Consider the following 19,964-nt stretch of genomic DNA (forward strand, 5'->3'; position numbering starts at 1 on the left):
CAAAAGATGGGGAAAGAGATATATTTAAACTTGCTAAACCTAGAGAAAGGAAGAGCAAAGACTTAGGAAATGTAAAATGTATAAAAAGTGAGGATGATATTGTCTTGGTTAAGGACGAAGATATTCAAGAAAGATGGCGAAGTTATTTTAGTAAGTTGTTTAACGAAAACCAAATAGAAGGCTTAAACTTAGAATTGTCAAATGAGGAAAAAACTAAAAATATAAGAGTTATTCGCAAAATTAGAGTTAACAAAGTTAAGTTTACACTAAAAAAATATGAAAAATGGAAAAGCTATGGGACCAGATAACATCCCAATTGAAGTTTGGAAATGCTTGGGTGATAACGGAATTATATGGTTAACTAATTTATATAATACAATTATAAAAACTAAGAAAATTCCAAATGAATGGAAGAAAAATTGTAATAACTATCGTGAAATTAAACTTATAAGTCATATGATGAAACTATGGGAAAGGGTAGTTGAACAAAGATTAAGGTTAGAAACGAAGATCTCAGAAAATCAATAAGGTTTTATGCCTGGGAGATCTACCCCGGAAGCTATTTATCTTTTAAGAGGATTAATGGAAAATTTAAGGGAAAAGAAAAGGGACTTGCATATGATATTTATTGACTTTGAGAAAGCATATGATAGGATACCTAGGGAAGTTCTATGGTGGGTTTTAGAAAAAAATGTGTATGTTGTAGGTATACCGATGTCATTAAGGATATGTACGATGGAATAATGACTAGTGTAAGGACTATAGATGGAGAAACTAGAGAATTTCCAATTATCATAGGTGTACATCAAGGATCTGCTTTGAGTCCTTATCTTTTTGCTTTAGTGATTGACCAATTGACTAGGAGTATTCAAAAGGAGGTTCCATGATGTATGTTGTCTGCAGATGATATTGTATTAATTGACGAAACTAGGGACAGAGTAGAGGCTGAGTTAGAATTGTGGAGAAAAACTTTGGAATCTAGAGGCTTTAGGATAAGTAGAAATAAAACAGAATATATGAAATGTAATTTTAGTAAAGATAGGAGGAATATTGGAGACAAAGTTAAATTTGATGATGAAGAAATAAATAGTACTTGTAGATTTCGATACCTTGGATCTATTATGCAAGCTGAAGGAGAAATTGAAGATGATGTAATGCATAGAGTTAAAGCAGGTTGGGTAAAATGGAGAAATGCTTCAAGTGTGCTATGATCGTAGAATACCCTTAAAATTGAAAGGGAAGTTTTATAGGAAAGCTATAAGACCAGATATGCTGTGTGGATCGGAATGTTGGGCGACGAAGAAACATAATATCCAAAAAGTAAAAGTTACCGAGATGAGAATGCTTAGATGGATGAGTGGTATAACATTGAAAGATAAATTAAGGAATGAACATATTCGTGGTAAGTTAGGTGCAACTCCTATAGAAGATAAGATAAGAAAAGGATGACTCGGATGATATGGACACTTGCAACGTAGGCCACATAGTGCACCTATGAGGAAGAGTGACTTAATTACTGTGGAGGGCAGTAGAAGGGGCATAGGTAGACCTAAAATAACTTGGGAGGAAATAGTGAGTAAGAATTTAATATCCTTGAATCTATCAAAAGAAATAGTCTATGATCACATAAATTGGCGGAAAAAGATTCATATAGCCGACCCCACTTAGTGAGACTAAGGCTTGGTTTTGTTGTTGTCATTGTATTGGTCATTCATTCATTTTTACACCATGTGTTCCATGGATTTTGTCTTTGTTTTAAGCCCTAAATTATTTTATATATTAGACTCCAGTCATGGCATTTTACAAGATCAAAGCAACTAAACTTAGAACTGAAAGTTGGAGGAATAAGTTCAGCTGTTCCGGAAATGAATGACTGCAGTAGTTTCCATTCTCCTAGTACATAGATAAATTTAGATGAACTTTCAAATTAATAATTATCCATGCAGCAGAAATCAGTTTGGCTCAGGCCAAAACAGGACACCAAACCAAACTAACCACCTGAATCAATAATAGATCATTTTTCATCTTAAAACTGACCATCAGTTCACCAGTTTGGCTCATTTTTTTAATCTGTTTCTAATTAAATGGTGCAGAAAATAAGATAAGCTATTATTAAGAAATCATAGCCCAAATTTTTCAAGACCATATCCATTTCGAGAGAGGCCCAAGAATGGAAAGGGAAGGGAGACTAGCAAACAATTTATTGCCTTCCCTCCACTCTCCCACACGCCTTTTTCCCCCACATCTGATGTGGGACAAAAAGGAGGAGAATTTCCCCATCCCCCGAAAACAAAAAACCCCATACAACCTCCACCTATATTTTTCACTCATAAATGATTAATGAACATATTAATTAACAACATTAACAAGTATTAATTATAAAAATAGTAAATATAAAATTTACTAAAACTAAAAAAAATAAAGAAATTTACACAATTAAGTATATAAACCTTTCTTTTTTGGTTTTTTACTTTGGTTTTCCTCCAAAACCAAAACAGAAACTGGAAACTAATTTTTTAATAAACTAAAAAAAACCAAACTAAGATCTGTAGCTGAAAAACCTAATTGAAATGGAAAATGCTTTGGAGAAAGAAATAGGGGATCATCAAATTGGATTCAGATGATTATTTGAATTTTTTCATGCTACATACATAACCGGCCTTCACAACTACACAGGGAAATAATTGCAATCAGTTGTAAACTTCAACTGTTATATTATTGCAGATCAGCAGTTCTTTGTTCTTGAACCAACTCACATTTGTTCTCAATCAAAAGGGGGATAATGGCTTTGGTGGTAACTGGTCAGGTCATAACTCCGAAGTAGAAATTTTATGTGATTCACTCCTTCTATGAACAGCTAACCCAATCCAATCAAAATCAGAGCCATGTAAAAGTAGAAAAGATAAACCTCACACACAGCAAGAGAAAAGAAGTTCTGATAAATTTGTGGCAATTAATTTAGAAGAAGATTCAACCCAAAAACAAGTAAATTTAGAAGAAGACAATATCAAAAAGAATCACACAGCAGATTAATTCCTCGAATTGATCAATATAATAACGAACTTTATTCAAACAAGAACCACTTTACCTCATCTCCTGGGGAACAAACAGCAAGCACTGCCTGGAAGATACTTTGCTTGGCCCCATTACTGACCAAAATCTGATCAGGTGTATATGATAACCCATTTTCTTCTGCCCAAAATCAAAGTAACTATTAGAATACAATATCTTAGAAATGCAGAAGCATATGGTCAAAGTAGTCAGCTCGCAATGTTCTAGATAAAGGACACTAACAAACCTTTCAGCTTATGGCAAATTGCAGAGCGGAGTTCCTTAGTACCTGCATTTGGGGTATACCTTGTGTACCCTTCACGAATTGCATTTATCCCAGCCTATGTTTTTCACAAACATCACAAAAAGCAGACCAAAATACCAAATAACATTTGGGGCAAAAGACACTAATCTCCCCTAAGGTTTGGCAAAAAGACAATGGCCTCCCCTGAGATTTCAAAAATTTCAGAGACCTCCCCTGAGGTTTTAAAAATCCCAATGACCTCCCCTGAGGTTTGTCAAAAAAACACAAGTCCCCACCTTGTACTTTGCAAAAAGAAAAGTTTTTTTAGGGGAGACTTTTGTCTTTTTGGCAAACCTCAAGAGAATTATGTGACATTTTTTAAATTTCAAGGGAGGCCTGTAGCATTTTTGAAACCTCAAGGGAGGTCTCCGTCTCTTTATCAAACCTCAAGAGAGGTGAGTGTCTTTTGCCCTAACATTTATCAAAAGTAATGCAAGAAGCCAAGTACAAGGAAACGAACTAGTACTGAGAAATAGGAACAAATGTAAGGCCAAAAATTACCTCAGCTATAACAGCTGGTGTGTCAAAATCAGGTTCTCCAGCTGCCAGGCGAATAACAGGCACTCCAGCCTGTACAAGAGCAGTTGCTTGATCAGTTATAGCCACCGTCTTTGAAGGCTTCACTGAATTCACTCTAGGATTCAATGAAATATCAAGCTCCATTTGTTCAAAGCTGCTCTCTGCTCTTACTGAACTTATTCTAGATGACTGTACTTGTGTTCTAACCTCCGCAGATCTATGACAATGTATAGAGAAGAATAAAATGAGCTTCCAAAATAGTTTCAAAAATCAGAAAAAAAAAGTGATCGGGATCAATAATTTGGCAGGATCCTTCGTACTACTTTGTGAAAGATTCTTGAAGAGAATAATCTAACTGACTTCAATTTAAATAACAGTGCAGAAGTAGATAAATTGTTCAAGACAGTCAACCATTCGTAAGAACAGAAACAGAAGTTCCATGCACAATTCAAACATATTTCATTATTAGATTTGTTGTTTGAAAACACATTTGAAGAGCAAGAAAAGGAGTATATTTTTTTCCCTCTTTTATTCTTTCTTTCAAAAATGTGTCGGTTCACAAAAACATAATCATCCGCTGAATGATGATCTAAATTTGACACTAGACAAGCAAATCAAGAAACGATAACACAATACACAAAAAATTGATATTACAAAAACAAGTTTGGCAGGAACAAAAGTAGGTAAGGTGTGGTAAGGTGATAGAGGCAATATTAGCAACTGTTGCAGTCATAGACACCCCATCACAGTATGCAGGTGGTGTTTGCATAAACACTGACAATGAGAGAAGTAGGCATGGTGGTAGTAGTGGCCTGATAGCAAAGGATAGACTAGTTGAAGGCTGTGTTAAGGCTACTTCCAATTCTATAAATGATTGTAATGATGGTCTGAGTGGTTGTAGGCTACCAGCAGTTTGTGGCTGCACCGTAAAGCCTGAAGTCGTGGTGATGGGATCAATAATCATGAACAAAAGAGCTTTGCAACTGAGTAGTAAATGCATAAAATTCTGTTGGCAATGGCAGACATTGAGAGTGCTGGTCATTTGCAGATGTGATGTCAGGACTGAATACTGCTGGCATAAGCGGTAATTGTTACTGAATGAGCAAAAAAAAAAAAAGCGTTGTAAACCTGTGCTTGCATTCAAAGAGAATTTTTCACCTCACAAGCACTTCATTTATTCATTTTACACTTCATAAAAAATTAATTTTGTGAAGTATTATCGACTCTACAACTTAGATTGCTTCTGTTGCGTTCTTCCTTCCAATCCCAAGAAAAATAATTTTAGGAGTTACACTTGGGGCTGCCCAATAGATTCTGAAGTTCAAATATAAATCAATGAAATACTCCATGAGGGTACTGAAAGATTGTACAAACACGGTGTAGCAATCAATGCCTACACCATTCTTTACATGTTTATTTATAGAATTGCAAAAACTATACAAGGAAGTTTTATATACAAGGAAAGACTTTAAACGCGATAGTATGCTAGCTATGGACACATCCTAAATAAGGAGATACAATAATGGAAGGAAACTGCTGGAGAGAAATTAGCAATCATGAAAGGAAACCATTGGAGGGCAATTAGCCGAGTCAATCACCACACGTTGATTTACCAATGATAGCTCCAATCTCCGAGTTGTCTTGTTTAACACTCCCCTGCAAGCGAAAGGGGGATTCACGCACCATGAGCTTGGACTGGAGAAACTGGAAGCGATTCGAGGTGAGACCCTTAGTGAAAATGTCGCCAATCTGATCTTTGGATGTTATGCAGTGAAGGTTAACATCTTGATTGACCACCTTTTCACAAATAAAATGGTAGTCAACCTCGATGTGTTTTGTGCGTGGATGGAACACTGGATTAGCAACAAGAGCAAGTGCACTTTCATTGTCACACCATATAGCAAGAGCCTTAGGGAGAACAATTTGTAAATCACATAACACCATTCTAATCCAATATAACTCAGCAACTACCATTGCGAGAGCACGGTATTCTGCCTCTGCACTAGACCAAGACACCACAATTTGTTTTTTGGCACACCAGGAAATTAAGCACGGGCCAAGGAAAATGCCATCACAAAAGGCATGAAGATCAAGTGCACCATGGGTGAAATATAATCCATGATCAACCGTACCCTTTAGATATCGAAAAACCCGTTTCGCTGCATTCCAATGTTCAGAAGTTGGAGCATGACGGTGTTGGCATAGTTGATTCACAGTGTACGCAATGTCCAGCTTAATTAGTATACAATACTGAAGTGCTCCTACAAGTTGTTGATACTCAATAATGTCATGAAGAGGATCATTTGATAGGGCGGACAACTTGCGGCCAGAGAGACTCGAGGTATTATAAGGCTTCACCCCCACCATCTTGTGGCGATGCAAAATTTCTAAGATATACTTGGTTTGCCTTAGATGCAAACTTGTATATCTCAACTTGTCTCTATTCCCAAAAAATAACTAAGGGAACCCAGGTCTTTAACTTTGAATTCAGCTTGAAGTTTGGTGGCAAGAGCCCCAATGAAGACAAAATTATTTCTAGTAACAAGCAAATCATCTACGTAGATGTGTATGTTATGCTTGTGATAGGTGAACAAAGATGTATCCACTTGTGAGGCAACAAAACCCAATTGTAGTAAGCTTTGTGATAGACGTAGGTACCATGCTCTAGGAGCCTGTTTAAGGTCGTAGAGTGCCTTTCGAAGGCAACAAACATGATCTGGAAACTCTGATCTTTGAAAGCCTTGTGGTTGCTCAACATAGACTTCCTCCTATAAAGTTCCATTAAGAAAAGCACTAGAAATATCTAATTGCTTAACCTAGCACCCAAAATGCACTGCAAGTGTCAACACAATTCGAACTGTAACTGGCTTTATAACAGAACTGAATGTCTTAGAAAAATCAACCCCAGAAACTTGATAAAACCCCTTTACCACTAATCTCGCCTTATAACGTTCAATCGCCCCAGATGGAATCTGCTTGATCTTGTATACCCAGCGCACTGGAATCACCTTTCTATACAGAGGTCGGGGTACCAACTCCCAAGTTCCATTGTCCATCGGTGCCTGATACTCTTCCTGCATTGCCCTGCGCCAATCACTAGACACAACAGCTCATGAGTCACAAGATGGTTTAGAAATTTCAAGCACAGTCTGCAGGGCTTTTATGGGGTGTTTGGAGGCATAGAAGAGATGATAGTCTGTGTATTGCTTGGGAAGAGAGGAGCTAGTTTGGGATCTAGTGACTATATGTGGTTTAGGAGGCACAGGTTGTGACATAGGAGACGGGTCAGGCTAAGGGTTATTTTGTATAGGTGGGTTAAGTGGAGAGTGGGGTTCGTAAGGCTCAGGAGACGGGACAATGGGATTTAGGTCTAGAGGATCAGGTATCGTGACGGGCTTCAGGTGATGGGATAATAGGATTATTAAGAACGAGGGGGTCAGGTATCGTGATAGGCTGTGTGAGGAATTGTGTTGGTCCAGATTGAGGTTGAATGAGTAACGGACTTTGTTCAGCTGCAGCACTACTTTGAGATCGAGTGACAAAGGACTCTCGGGCAGGATAGACATTCTCATCATTTGGACATGCCTAGAAAAATAGATTTTTTTGGATATAGGATCATAACATTTATATCCATCATGCTAAGATGAATAGCCTAGAAAAATGCATAATTTGCTTTTGTAAGCTAATTTATCATGAGTATATGGACGAAGCAAAGGATAGCAAGCAAACCCAAAAACACGAAATTTAGTATAATTTGGTGTTTTTCCAAAAAGGACAAGGTAGGGAGATTTATTTTGCAACACAGCTGTTGGGAGACGATTTATAAGAAACATTGCTGTAGAAAAAGCATCAACCCAAAAGTTTTAGGAAGATTACATTGAGCTAGCATTGACAGCCCCATGTCCATTATATGTCTATGCTTTCTTTCAGCAATACCATTTTGTTGGGAAGTATTGAGGACACATGAGTCGATGATGAATTCCATTTGAAGTTAAGAAATTTTTAAACTGCCCGGATTTGTACTCTCCCCCATTATCAGTTTGAATTTGTTTGATTTTGCGAGAAAGTAAATTTTCAACAAGCAGTTTAAAACGAATGAAGCAAGAGAAAACTTCAAATTTATTAGCAATGGGATACAACCAAGTGAATCTAGAACAATCATCAATGAAGGAAACATAATAACGACACCCACCATTAGACACAACCAATGATACCCATACGTCGGAGTGGATGAGATCAAGAGGAAATTCAGAAACCTTGTCCGAGAGAACAAAGGGCAACTGAGTGCTCTTGCCTAGGCTACAAGATGAGCAAACAAAGTCGCATTGAGTAGTGCTGGTAATGAGAAGATCAAAGGAATTGATGACGCTCTTGGTGACTTGTAGGGATGGATGGCCTAGACGAGCATGCCAAACATCAACAAAAGTTTTAATTCCTACAAATGCAACAAGAGGTCAGGTTTTATTTGCATAATTAGAAGACAAACGAATGGGATATAGTCCTCCTTCACTCAGCCCTTCCAGCAGTGTGCGTCCCGTTTTGCGATCCTTCACACAATAAGAGGAATTGGTTAGGATAAAATAGTAATCATTATCGACACAAAATTGGTTACCAGGCATCCATTTGGTTAGAGCATCGAGACAATGTAAGACACGATTAAGAGAAAGTTTTGAGCTACAAGTGTTTAAGGTAAAGGACCCTGCGCTGGAAATTTGAAAACCATTACCATTACCCACGGCAATTGTGTCCGAGCCATTATAAAGGGCTGGAGAAGCCATATCACCACTATCATTGGTGATGTGCTTGTTTGCCCCGCTATCAGCCAGTATGTCAGCAGAGAGTTCGAGTGAGCTACCATGACGGCAAGTTGAGTTGGTGGATGCCGACCTTGGTAGCTATAGTCGAATTTGTGAAAGCAATCCAAGGCAGTGTGGTTCTCCTTTTGGCAAATCTGACAGGCATAGGGATTAAAAACAGCACTATTCGGGTTTTGGTTGTTTTTGAGTGGCTGAAAACTCCCTTGATTTTGAAATTGATTATTCTTGTGCTTATTATTATTGCCTTGGAATCAAGGAAGGCCTTGATTTTGATTCTATCCAGGAGAATTGGGAAACTTGGGTTGAAATGGTTTGTTCTGCTTCTTTTGACCTCCAAGACGACGAGTCATCATAGCAAAAGTGTTTTCATTGTCCATCTGTGGGGCGTGCATAGGCCGCTGGCTTTGAATTTGTATTTCACAGGACAAGAACTCAAAGGAAAAATCATCAAAACTCATTGATTTGTCACGCAAAACAACACCCATGGAGATCAAAAAGGATGAAAAAGGGGAATTCAAACAACTGAGAACATGATGAATTAAATCATCATCCTCTACAGGTTGTCCGGCTGCAGCCAGTTGATCTGCCCATGACTTTGCATCCTAAAGATATTCCCCACAACTTTTCCCTTCCTGATTTAAAGACTGCAACTGGCGCTTCAAGTAATTGACGCGGGAATGGGACCGGGAGGCATACCTGTTGGCTAAGGCAAGCCAGACCGCACGAGCAGTATCAAGACCAAAGGTTACTAACAAAACCTTCTCATCCAAAGTGGCATTCAACCAGCTGAGAACAAATTGGTCCTTCTTTGTCCAGAGGAGAAAAGTTGGATTAATTTCAGGAGTGGAAGTTCCAGCGTTTCCAGTGGTCGTAAGATGTTTAGTTGGGCACAGTTCAGTACCATCCACGAAACCTAGCAAATCATTACTCCGTAAAACCGGAAGTGATTGGGAAACCCAATTTAGGTAGTTTGTTCCATCCATCCGTACCGAAATCAATTGTCCGATAGTTGGGAGATTAAAAATGATGGACGAGGAAGACATTTTTGCATAAGCGTACAAGTATGCAGGAAATGGTGTTAGCCTGTAGGCTCTGATATCATGAAAGATTGTACAAACATGATGTAGCCATGGTTTTAAATAACAGCTGCGACCGTTACGTATTTTGGGTTACCGATACCGTTACATACCGCGAAATCTGTGGGAAGAAAAATCACAGTTGTAGCGGCTATTACGGGCCGTGACTGTTATGTAAAGGTTGCTACGGCTGTTACATAACCGCTACAGGACTGTTACACCACAAAATTTATTTTATTTTTTACTTTTCTTCTCACTTTTTCCGTCTTTCATAAATCATTCTCAATATTCCATGTGGCGAGAGGGGGAAAAGATTATAATGACGATGACAATGATACAAACTTTACTATGTCTTTAAATACTCACAAGATATGCATTAATTAATAATTTAAAAATACTAGCTTGTTAGGAAAATATTTTTATTTTGATAATATTAGTAATGTGATATTTATGTTCTATATTTTTCAACCTCAACCTTCTATCTTTTCCAACTATTTTATATTTGTATTATTCGTAGGTCTTATGTGTCTAATAGATTAATGGAATGTATAATGTATTTTGTTTCATTAATTAATTTAGCACACATAAGAATTTATCACAAATAAGAACAATGAGAAGTATAAATATGCACACACACGTAATTTTTCTATCAGTGGTGGTTTAAAACAAATGTAAACTTGTTGCCCTTACCAAATAACTTAGTTAGTCAAACTAAAGAATACAAAATACGCTAAAACTCTTTCTAAGAAGGGCTAAAAGCTTAAAACATGCAAGTACACTAATATGCACAAGGTTGTGCGTGCTTCAAAAAAATTCACGGTCGTTACACACACTTCCCGTTATGTAACATCCACTACCCCCACTTCCCATTACACTCGTTACCGCTACGTTACGCTACCCGCTACCGCGATTTAAAACCATGGGTGTAGCAATTGATGCTTACACCATTCTTTACATGTTTATTTATAGAATTGTAAAAATCATACAAGGAAGTTTTATATACAAGGAAAGACTTTAAAAGCGATAATATGCTAGCTATAGACACATTCTAAATAAGGAGACACAATAATGGAAGGAAACTGTTGGAGAGATATTAGCAATCATGAAAGGAAACCATTGGGGGGAAATTAGCCGAGTCAATCACCACACGTTGATTGACCGAATGCTCCAATCTCTTAGTTGTCGCCAATCTCTGAGTTGTCTTGTTTAACAGGTACTTCCACATGCTATGGGAATTGTTATATTGACCGTAAATTACATCAGAATCAAACAGGCAAACTGATCCTATATTCCGGAGTAGTCACCACAATTACCAAAAAAAGAAAAATGGAGTAGAGCAATTCAACGAAATACCGAAACACACTTGCTTTGGACAAGTGCTAAGACTCAGATGCTAGTAAAGACGCAGCGTGCACATTTCACATTTCCTACCGGACATTTTAGAACAAGAAAAACGAAGCTTTAATGCCCGTACGCGTGCCATAGAGAGATTACAATACGTGCAAAGAGAAACAAACGGAAATTCGCAAAGCTTTAACCATAGACAGAATTCTTAGTCCCACTCGACCGAGAATGCATTTGTTTTTCAAGACTCAAACAGCTACAAATCACTTATGCAAAATGTATGCAAATTTTTTATAAAGTGTGCTCTTTTCCGCCATTTTTTTCTCGGCAACCAAACAGGGAAAATCAGAAAACTACTCAGAAGGTAAATAAATAAGGAGAAAACTTACTTGAGGGAGAAATGATGAATATGGGAGGGGAAAGAGATGGATGATCTAGAGCTCTGTGAATCGAAAGAAGCTCCGGCAAAACTTAGTTGGACAGCGAGACGAGCAGGCCTCGATGAACTGCTGGCAAAGGCCATTCGGACTTTGGATGGAATCGGATTAGAGCAGCTTGGTGGATCCAATCCCGACAAATCATAGTAAAATTTAAAGATCTTCTGTGTGTGTGTGTGTGTGTGAGAGAGAGAGAGAGAGAGAGAGAGAGAGAGAGTAGGTGAGTAAAGGGGTAGGTGGAGCCGGCACAATGCCTGGACAGGTGGAGTCGTCGCACGAGATGGTGAGACGTTTCAACGCTCCTTTCCCTTTCTCTAGTTGGTATGGTAAGCACAGGCATCAAATTTAATATGATTTTATTATAAATATTTTTAATTAAATTTGTATATTTTATGATGTATTCATATTAAACCTGGAATATATACATGATGATAAAGGTCTAGATCTTGTTACATCAAGTAGGATTTGTAATATGGTTGAACAAGTGCTAATCTGGCAAGATCTGGTGGAGGGTTTTGGATTTCCTTCTCCAAAGGAAGATTGGGTTGGCCCTTGTATGTAAGGAATTAGTCATGGTGTAGACTAAGACCTGGTGGAGGGTTTTGTAATATTTTATCAAATGAATTGAAACCATTACACAAACCTACCAATCCCGACTCTACATTATACCCAAATTCTGCGAGATAATGGTGTTTGATTTGGTCTTTTTGCTAAGTTGGGTTCTTGAGGGTCTTGACTAATGATGATAATAAATATGTTCAAGACACATGCACATGCACATGCAGCCTATAAAGAGTGTCAACCGCAACACAATGGAAGACCGCCACAAAAATTATGGTCCAATTATCATGAAGACCCAACTGCCCCAATGCTCGTTAAAAATCAAGAGAGTATGCATAAGATAAGCCCACAATATCCCATAAAAATGGCTAATTAATCACAATAAAAGGTCGAGTGTGGAAATTTTGGCATAGCAATCAATGGGTGTCATGTATAAGAATGGAAAAGGGCAAATGGATAAGGTAAATACACACCAAAACTTACACATGGAGGATTGAGAGCTAAGCACACAAGGTGTTTGATGAAACACCCAAGCCAAATAGATTTAGTGGTAGTCTTAGGGATTGTCTAAAACCACTTAGGAAGAAATGTTTTTCGGAAAAAAGTATTAAATACAATAAATGATGATAATAAGTGTTGAACTAGAAAAGTACTAATAGTTATAAGTGTCGTTCTTGGTTATATTTAAAATAAGTGGTATTTGGATATTTATTTTTATTATAAGTGTTTGTCGTTAGTAATTTTTTATCTAATAAAATGGCAAGCCCTAGTTAAATATAGTTAATTAAAAATCAAAGGAAAAATGTTGCAACATAGGGTGGTCGACCAACCATTCTTCGGCAGTTGATCAATCCCTTTTCCCCTTCTTTAGTTTGGCAGTACCAAATAGTGGTCGACCAGCCTCTGCAGACAATCAACTGGCCTATAAAAATTAAAAATTTTAAATTATTTTCATTCGATTTACCAATGGATTTGGGTACATGCCAAATAACTTATAAGTTGCCACAAGTAATGACTACGACAATTGGTAGTTGTTCGTTAGTGGTTGGTAGCTTGAATTTGAATTTTTGAAATTCAAATTCAAAGGTTGTTTCCCTCCATTCCATAAGAGGTCTATAGATAGATCCTTTGAGAGAGAGTTTTAGGGCACGTTCAAGTGAGGGTAAGGAGAGAATTTTAGTGTGCTCGTGCACCTTTTAGGGTTGAAGATAGAGGCTAATAACTTTATCATCTCTTGTAGTTTTTTTTATAATGTTCTTTGGTGTGTGTGTGTGTCTGTGTACATTTGTTAGTGTATCCCCAATTGATCTATATTGACTGTTGTAACATAAAGGTCAATCATCTAATCTTCTTATTTCATTGTTTTCAAATTTGGTTTATGCTAGCGAGGCATGTATGTGTACATATGATGTTGATGTTTGTTTTGTGCATTTAATATATATTTCCTTGGTTGGATCATGTCATATAGTAGGGGTATTAGAATGTAATAGTGATTGAAATTCACAAGTAATTTACATTTCTTTGGTTGGATCATGTCATGTTGGGATATAAGAATGTAATAGTGATTGGAATTCATTAAAAACTTGTTAAAATAACATAAATTTATTTTTATTTTTATTTTCCAAAGATAGGCTTGTAGACAATTGACTTAACCAACTTGTAGACATGATTGACTCAACCAACTTCTGGCACAGTCGACGACTTCTTGTGTTTAAAAAAAAAAATTGGCATACAAAAGACAGTAAATCGGGCTCTACTTGCGGTCAATTGACAAATCCAAAGGCTATGTTTTTTTGCCATTTTTTTTAAAAAAAATTCTTTATTTTTCATGTTTCTCTCGAGTCTATGCACTTTTTAGAGTGTATTGGTCAAGTTTGATTGCTAGTATAATAATAATAATAATAATAATAATAATAATACTAATCATCATCATCATCATCATCATCATCATCAATCCATACATGTAAGACACATACACCCATGCATGCACCGCCGCACAAAAGCATACACACACACACTCATGCATGCATTGCCCCATGCACACACCCACATACTAATCCCTACACTAGTTCATGCACAGAGGCACACACTCATGCATGCATTATTTGCATCATTCTGGCATGCACACACGCGCGCGCACGCACACACGCGCGCACGCACACACACACTCATGCATGCATGCATACATGGGGCAGCTACAAATGAAATACAATAGAGAGAGAGAGAGAGAGAGAGAGAGAGAGAGAGAGAGAGAGAGAGAGAGAGCTGCTGAGGGGCGTGGATGCTCGACCAAATCAAGTAGGAGGAAGGAGCTCATGGTTCTTGCTGGAGCGGGAGTCCAATGGCAGTTCGATTAGAGCTGGTTCGGTTTGTGACCACCTTTCCTCCTCTCCTTTTTTCCCTCTCGTTGTTCTCTTTTTTATAGGCGGGATGAATCTGTTAAAATAGAAGGAAGAGATGTGTGTATTCACTTGATCCCAAACTTGAGTACAAAGGGGGTATTTATAGATACAAAACATGACTCTTGAACATCTAGTTTCATAAACCCAGCTAATTACATGAACCTCAATTAATTGTCTAATAAATGAACTACACTTAAGATGCTAACATTGAACTTTCACATACATGAACTAAGACACATGAATGCATTAATTCAAATTAATCTCAACACTCACCCTTAATTTAAAATTTTCTTCCTCACTCCAAAACTTGCTCGCAACCTTTGAAAATCTTCAAATTTGAGAGGTTTTGTTAAAATATCCACAACTTGATCCTGAGTCTTCACATACTTGAGCTCCACTTCCTTTTTAGTAATGCACTCTCTAATGAAATGATATCTAGTATCTATATGTTTGCTTCAATCATGAGAAACCGGATTCTTAACTAATGCTTGTGCGGACTTGTTATCAATGCAAATTTTAGTAGCTTCTTCTTGTGGCAAGTGAAGTTCCTTCTATAAACTCCTAAGCCAAATAGCATGACAAGTGCAAGAAGCTGCAGCCCCATATTCGGATTCACACGTAGAAAGTGTGACAATGGATTGCTTCCTAGAATTCCATGTAATAGCACACCCATGAAAAATACGAAACCCGTAGTAGTCTTTCTATCGTCAATATCTCCCATAAAGTTACCATCACAAAATCCAAAAAGATTGAAACTGTTGGAGGGAGAATAAAATAACCGAAAATCAATTATACCTTTTAGATACCGAAGAATTCTTTTAGCAGCTTTTACGTGAGTAGAAGAAGGACCTTCCATAAAACGACTCAATACCCCAACTGCAAAAAGAATATCAGGCCTCATACATGTCAAATATCTCAAACTTCCTACAAGACTTTTGTACATGGCAGGATCTTCCTTCCCCCCATGATTAAATTTTGACAACTTCATTCTTGAATGCTTTCTGAGGAGACATGCTTCACACAAATGTTGTTGATGGTTGATGGAGGGCATCCCATTCACCATGTGTTTGTCTCCCAAGACTTTAGGTGCTACAAAATTCAAGTGCCCAAGTCTCATGTTCCAATACCATGCTTCATTCTTCACGCTTACTTTCAAGAATTTTGCTTCAATTGTATTGAGATTTAGCATAAACATCCTATTCTTCGACATGATCAATTTAACAATCAAATTAGCATTTTGATCTCTAAGCCAAAGATATCAATCTTTCATGTGAATTTCATTCACCTTTTCGAGGAGTTATCCCAAACTCAAGATATTACTTTTCAATTTAGGCACATAATAAACTTCATTAATAAGAATATGACTCCCATCTTTTGAAAGAATCAAAATGGTACCTTTCCCACATATTTGAATCTTTGAAGAGTCTCCAAATGAAACATTCACATTCACCTTCTCCTCAAGCATGAAAATTTTTTCTTTATCTCCACACATGTGATTGCTTGCTCCATTATCTAAGAACCAAAAACTTTTGTCATTGTTCTCTTCATTTTTGAATGCTAGTAACAGAGTGGGCTCTACGGTTTCTTACTTGTCATTTACTAGGTTGGTTTTTTCCTCCACATCATTAGGAACACTATAACATTCCCAAGAATAATGCCCAAATTTGTGACAATTGTAACATTCAATATGAGACTTGCCATACCTCCTCTTATTCGTTCTAGGATCGTTGCCTCTTCCTCTATCTTCCTCATCCATGACTTCTATGTGATTAATAGCTCCTTTCATCATTTTTGAAATTATCATGATCATTTCTACCTCTTCCTCCTCTGCCACGACCATTAACATGACCATGCCCTCGTTCTCTTTGGCTCCTTTTGCCTTGATCATCTTTGAGAGAAACCATAGTTTTGAGAACTTGTTCCAATGGTTCATCTTGCCTCCTCTTGATCTTGTCTTCATGGGCTTGTAAAGATCCTTCTAGTTATTCAAGCATCATGGAGTCTAGATCTTTGGACTCCTCGATGACACACCACATAATAAAATTTTGGAGTTAAGTAACGAAAAATATTCTCTATCACTCGAACAGGTGGCATTCTTAGGCCATACAGTGTGAATTCTGGTTGAATCAAGTGGCATTCTTAGGCCATATAGTGTCTGGTGATGGTATATCAATTGATCCTAGCAAATCCGAAGTTGTGGTCGACTGGGTGAGGTCGAAGAGTGTGCAGGAGGTTCAGAGTTTTTTGGGACTGGCGGGTTATTATCGTCGGTTCGTGGAAGGGTTTTCTAAGTTGTTTGGGCCTCTTACTCGATTGACCAGGAAGGGGGTAAAGTTTGAATAGACCAGACATTGCGAGCAGTGTTTTCAGGAGTTGAAGTCTCGGCTGGTTATTGCTCCAGTGTTAACCATTCCTTCTGGGGATGATAGTTTTGTGATTTATAGCGACACGTCTCTGAAAAGGTTTGGGTTGCATGCTTATGCAGCAGGGTAAGGTAATAGCTTATGCTTCTCAGCAACTGAAGGATTATGAGAAGAATTACCCTACGCATGATCTGGAGTTAGCTGCTATTGTATATGCATTGAAAATCTGGCGACACTATTTGTATGGTGTGCAATGCGAGATTTTCACTTATCACAAAAGTCTTAAGTACTTTTTCACGTAGATGGACTTGAATATGAGGCAGAGACCATTGCTTGAGTTGATTAAGGACTACGATTGCACCATCGGTTATCACTTGGGAAAAGCTAATGTGGTAGCCGATGTATTGAGTCAGAAGTCGAATCACGTGGTAGTATCTGCAGTTGTAGCTCAGCATCACATCAGACAAGATTTGGAGAGCTCAAGTATAGAGTTAGTGCATGTTGATCATCGGGCTTTCCTTGCTAGTTTGGTGGTCTAGCTGACTTTGTTTAAGCGTATAAAAGCCGCACAGGCTAGTGATGCAGAGTTGAAAGAGGTTGTAGAAAAGGTACAGCAAGGATTGGCTTCAGAGTTCAAAATCTCTAAGGGAGGTGTGTTGAAGTTTGGCACCAGGTTATGTGTTCCGAATGACGATGAGATCAGAAGGACGATTTTGGAGGAAACGCATCGCTCTTTGTATATGGTACATCCAGGTAATACAAAGATGTATCGGGACTTGCGCGAGACTTTCTGGTGGAGTGGTATGAAGAGACAGATTGCTCAGTTCATGGAGCAGTGTATGACATGTCAACAGGTGAAAGCTGAACATCAGAAGCCAGCAAGGCCGTTACAGCCCTTAGTTATTCCGGTGTGGAAATGGAAGCATATTTCCATGGACTTTTTGACTGGATTGCTGCCAGCACTTCATGGGCGGAATGTTATTTGGGTGATCGTGGACAGGTTGACGAAATCTGCTCACTTCTTACCGATGAAGGTTAGCTACCATTTGAGTAGGCTAGCAGACATGTATGTGCATAAGATATTTAGAATGCATGGGGTACCGGTGTCCATTGTATCAGATTAAGACCCGAGGTTTACTTCTCGATTTTGGACTAGGTTACAGGAAGCATTGGGGACGAAACTTATTTTCAGTACAAAGCTCCACCCCCAAACTGATGGACAGTCGGAGAGGACTATACAAATCTTGGAGGATATGTTGCCGGCTTGAGTGTTAGATTTCGATGGTTGCTGGATACAGTTTATGCCACTAATAGAGTTAGCTTATAACAACAGCTTCTAGGCTAGTATCAGAATAACACCGTTCAAGACTCTGTATGGTCGGAAGTGTCGATCTCCTTTGTATTGGAGTGAGGTTGGTGAACGTCAGGTGTTAGGACCTAAACTTGTGCAACAGGCATCTAAGAAGGTAGGTTTGATACGAGAAAGGATTAAATCAGCTCAGAGCCTATAGAAGAGCTACATAGATGTTCTCCGCTGTGAGTTGGAGTTCGAGGTGGGGGGTAAGGTATTTTTCAGGATCGCTCCGATGAAAGGGGTGATGAGATTTGGGAAGAAAGGCAAGCTGAGCCCGAGGTACATCTGACCATTCGAGGTTCTTGAGCGAGTGGGTTCGGTAGCCTACAGGATTGCACTACCCCCAGCACTCTCGAGGGTCCATGATGTGTTTCACGTATCCATGTTGAGGAGGTACGTGTTGGATCCTTCACATGTTATTAGTTACGAGAATGTGGAGATTGAGGATACTTTAGCGTATGAGGAGATACCTATTCAGATTCTAGACCATAAAGTTCAAAAGTTACGTACCAAGGACATATCTTTGGTGAAGGTGTTGTGGCGGAATCACAAGATTAAGGAAGCTTCTTGGGAATTGGAAACAGAAATATGCCGGAAGTATCCACATTTTTTCTGAGTTATGTACATTACCCTACTTTGTATTTTTATAGGTGGCTGGTCTTGAGGAGTGTGTGTATTTGTGAACTCCTGAGACGATTTATGTTTGTAACCACGGTATTCCTTCGCCATAAGTGAGAGTATGTATATGTTGTGACGGGCTTGCGTTATAGTAGTCGCCAGTTTTCTTCCTAAAGTCGAGTGTATAATTGATTTCATGAATGAGTTTATGAATAAGAGATAGCAAATTTTGAGGACAAAATTTTTGTAAGGAGGGGAGGTTGTAAGAACTCAAATCGTGATATGGGGAATTAATTAATTAAGAAAAGGGTAAATTGGTAATTAAGTAAGCTTCGTCGATGAAGCCAGAGTTCATCGACGAAGTCTTTGTAGTTCTCAACGATGAAGTGCAGAATCTCGTCGACGAGGAGTGGCTGGGTCAAAGGGTTATAAATAGATATTTTCATTACTTCTTAGCTAAGAAAACTCAAAATCTCTCTCTATCTCTCTAGAAACTCAACCTTCTTTCTATCTCTCTAGATTTCTTTGTTGTATGTAGCGGGAATCGTAGATCTAACGTTACCACGAGGATCAGAGAAGGATTCTTTACAAGTTCTATGGATTGGATTTTTGTTTCGGGCATTCTCGAGTTTTGGCCCAAAATAGAGGTAAGGCTTGGTTTTCAGTTCTGATTCGGTAGTCTTGTAGGTAACAAAGTTATGAGTGAGTTTTGTATTGTGGGTTGTAGGTTTTGGAACTCGATTCGCGGTTTAGGGACCTTAAAGTTTAGGATTTGTCATTCAATAAAAGGTAAGAGGATTTAGTTTATGTCGATTATTTTTGGAATCGGACTCGGTAGAACTGTGGTTCATGGTCCTGTGTATGTTTTGGTAACTCATTTGGGGAAATCTAATGGGTAAAATTATAAGTTTTTAATGTAACAGTTTTTGTGAAAAAGGGGGTACTAGGTTGCATTCCCTGGTTTTTTTGGAAAACCTTTGGTATATTGTGTTATGTACTGTTTTAGGGATGGTCGTGCCTTAACTTTATTAAATTGTGTACATTTGAAAAATCATGATTTATGGATTACCAAATGGGTGTGGTTTGTTTGGTTATATAAGCATGCATGGTTGTGTTTT

General features: G+C 38.1%; 1 protein-coding gene across 1 annotated transcript in view; it reads right to left on the reverse strand.

The window, feature by feature from the left end:
* LOC131159196 (bifunctional aspartate aminotransferase and glutamate/aspartate-prephenate aminotransferase) overlaps nucleotides 1-11,882 on the reverse strand; it is a 42,576-nt gene extending 30,694 nt beyond the window's left edge. The window contains exons 1-4 of the mRNA XM_058113913.1: nucleotides 11,501-11,882; nucleotides 3,857-4,091; nucleotides 3,299-3,392; nucleotides 3,089-3,192 (exon numbers count right to left, since the gene is read on the reverse strand). Of these exons, the coding sequence (XP_057969896.1) occupies nucleotides 3,089-3,192; nucleotides 3,299-3,392; nucleotides 3,857-4,091; nucleotides 11,501-11,634 (567 nt within the window). The 5' untranslated portion in view covers nucleotides 11,635-11,882. The remainder of the gene's footprint in view (nucleotides 1-3,088; nucleotides 3,193-3,298; nucleotides 3,393-3,856; nucleotides 4,092-11,500) is intronic.
* Nucleotides 11,883-19,964: the final 8,082 nt, after the last annotated feature.

Source organism: Malania oleifera, chromosome 7 (assembly GCF_029873635.1).
Source record: "Malania oleifera isolate guangnan ecotype guangnan chromosome 7, ASM2987363v1, whole genome shotgun sequence".
NCBI lineage: Eukaryota > Viridiplantae > Streptophyta > Magnoliopsida > Santalales > Ximeniaceae > Malania > Malania oleifera.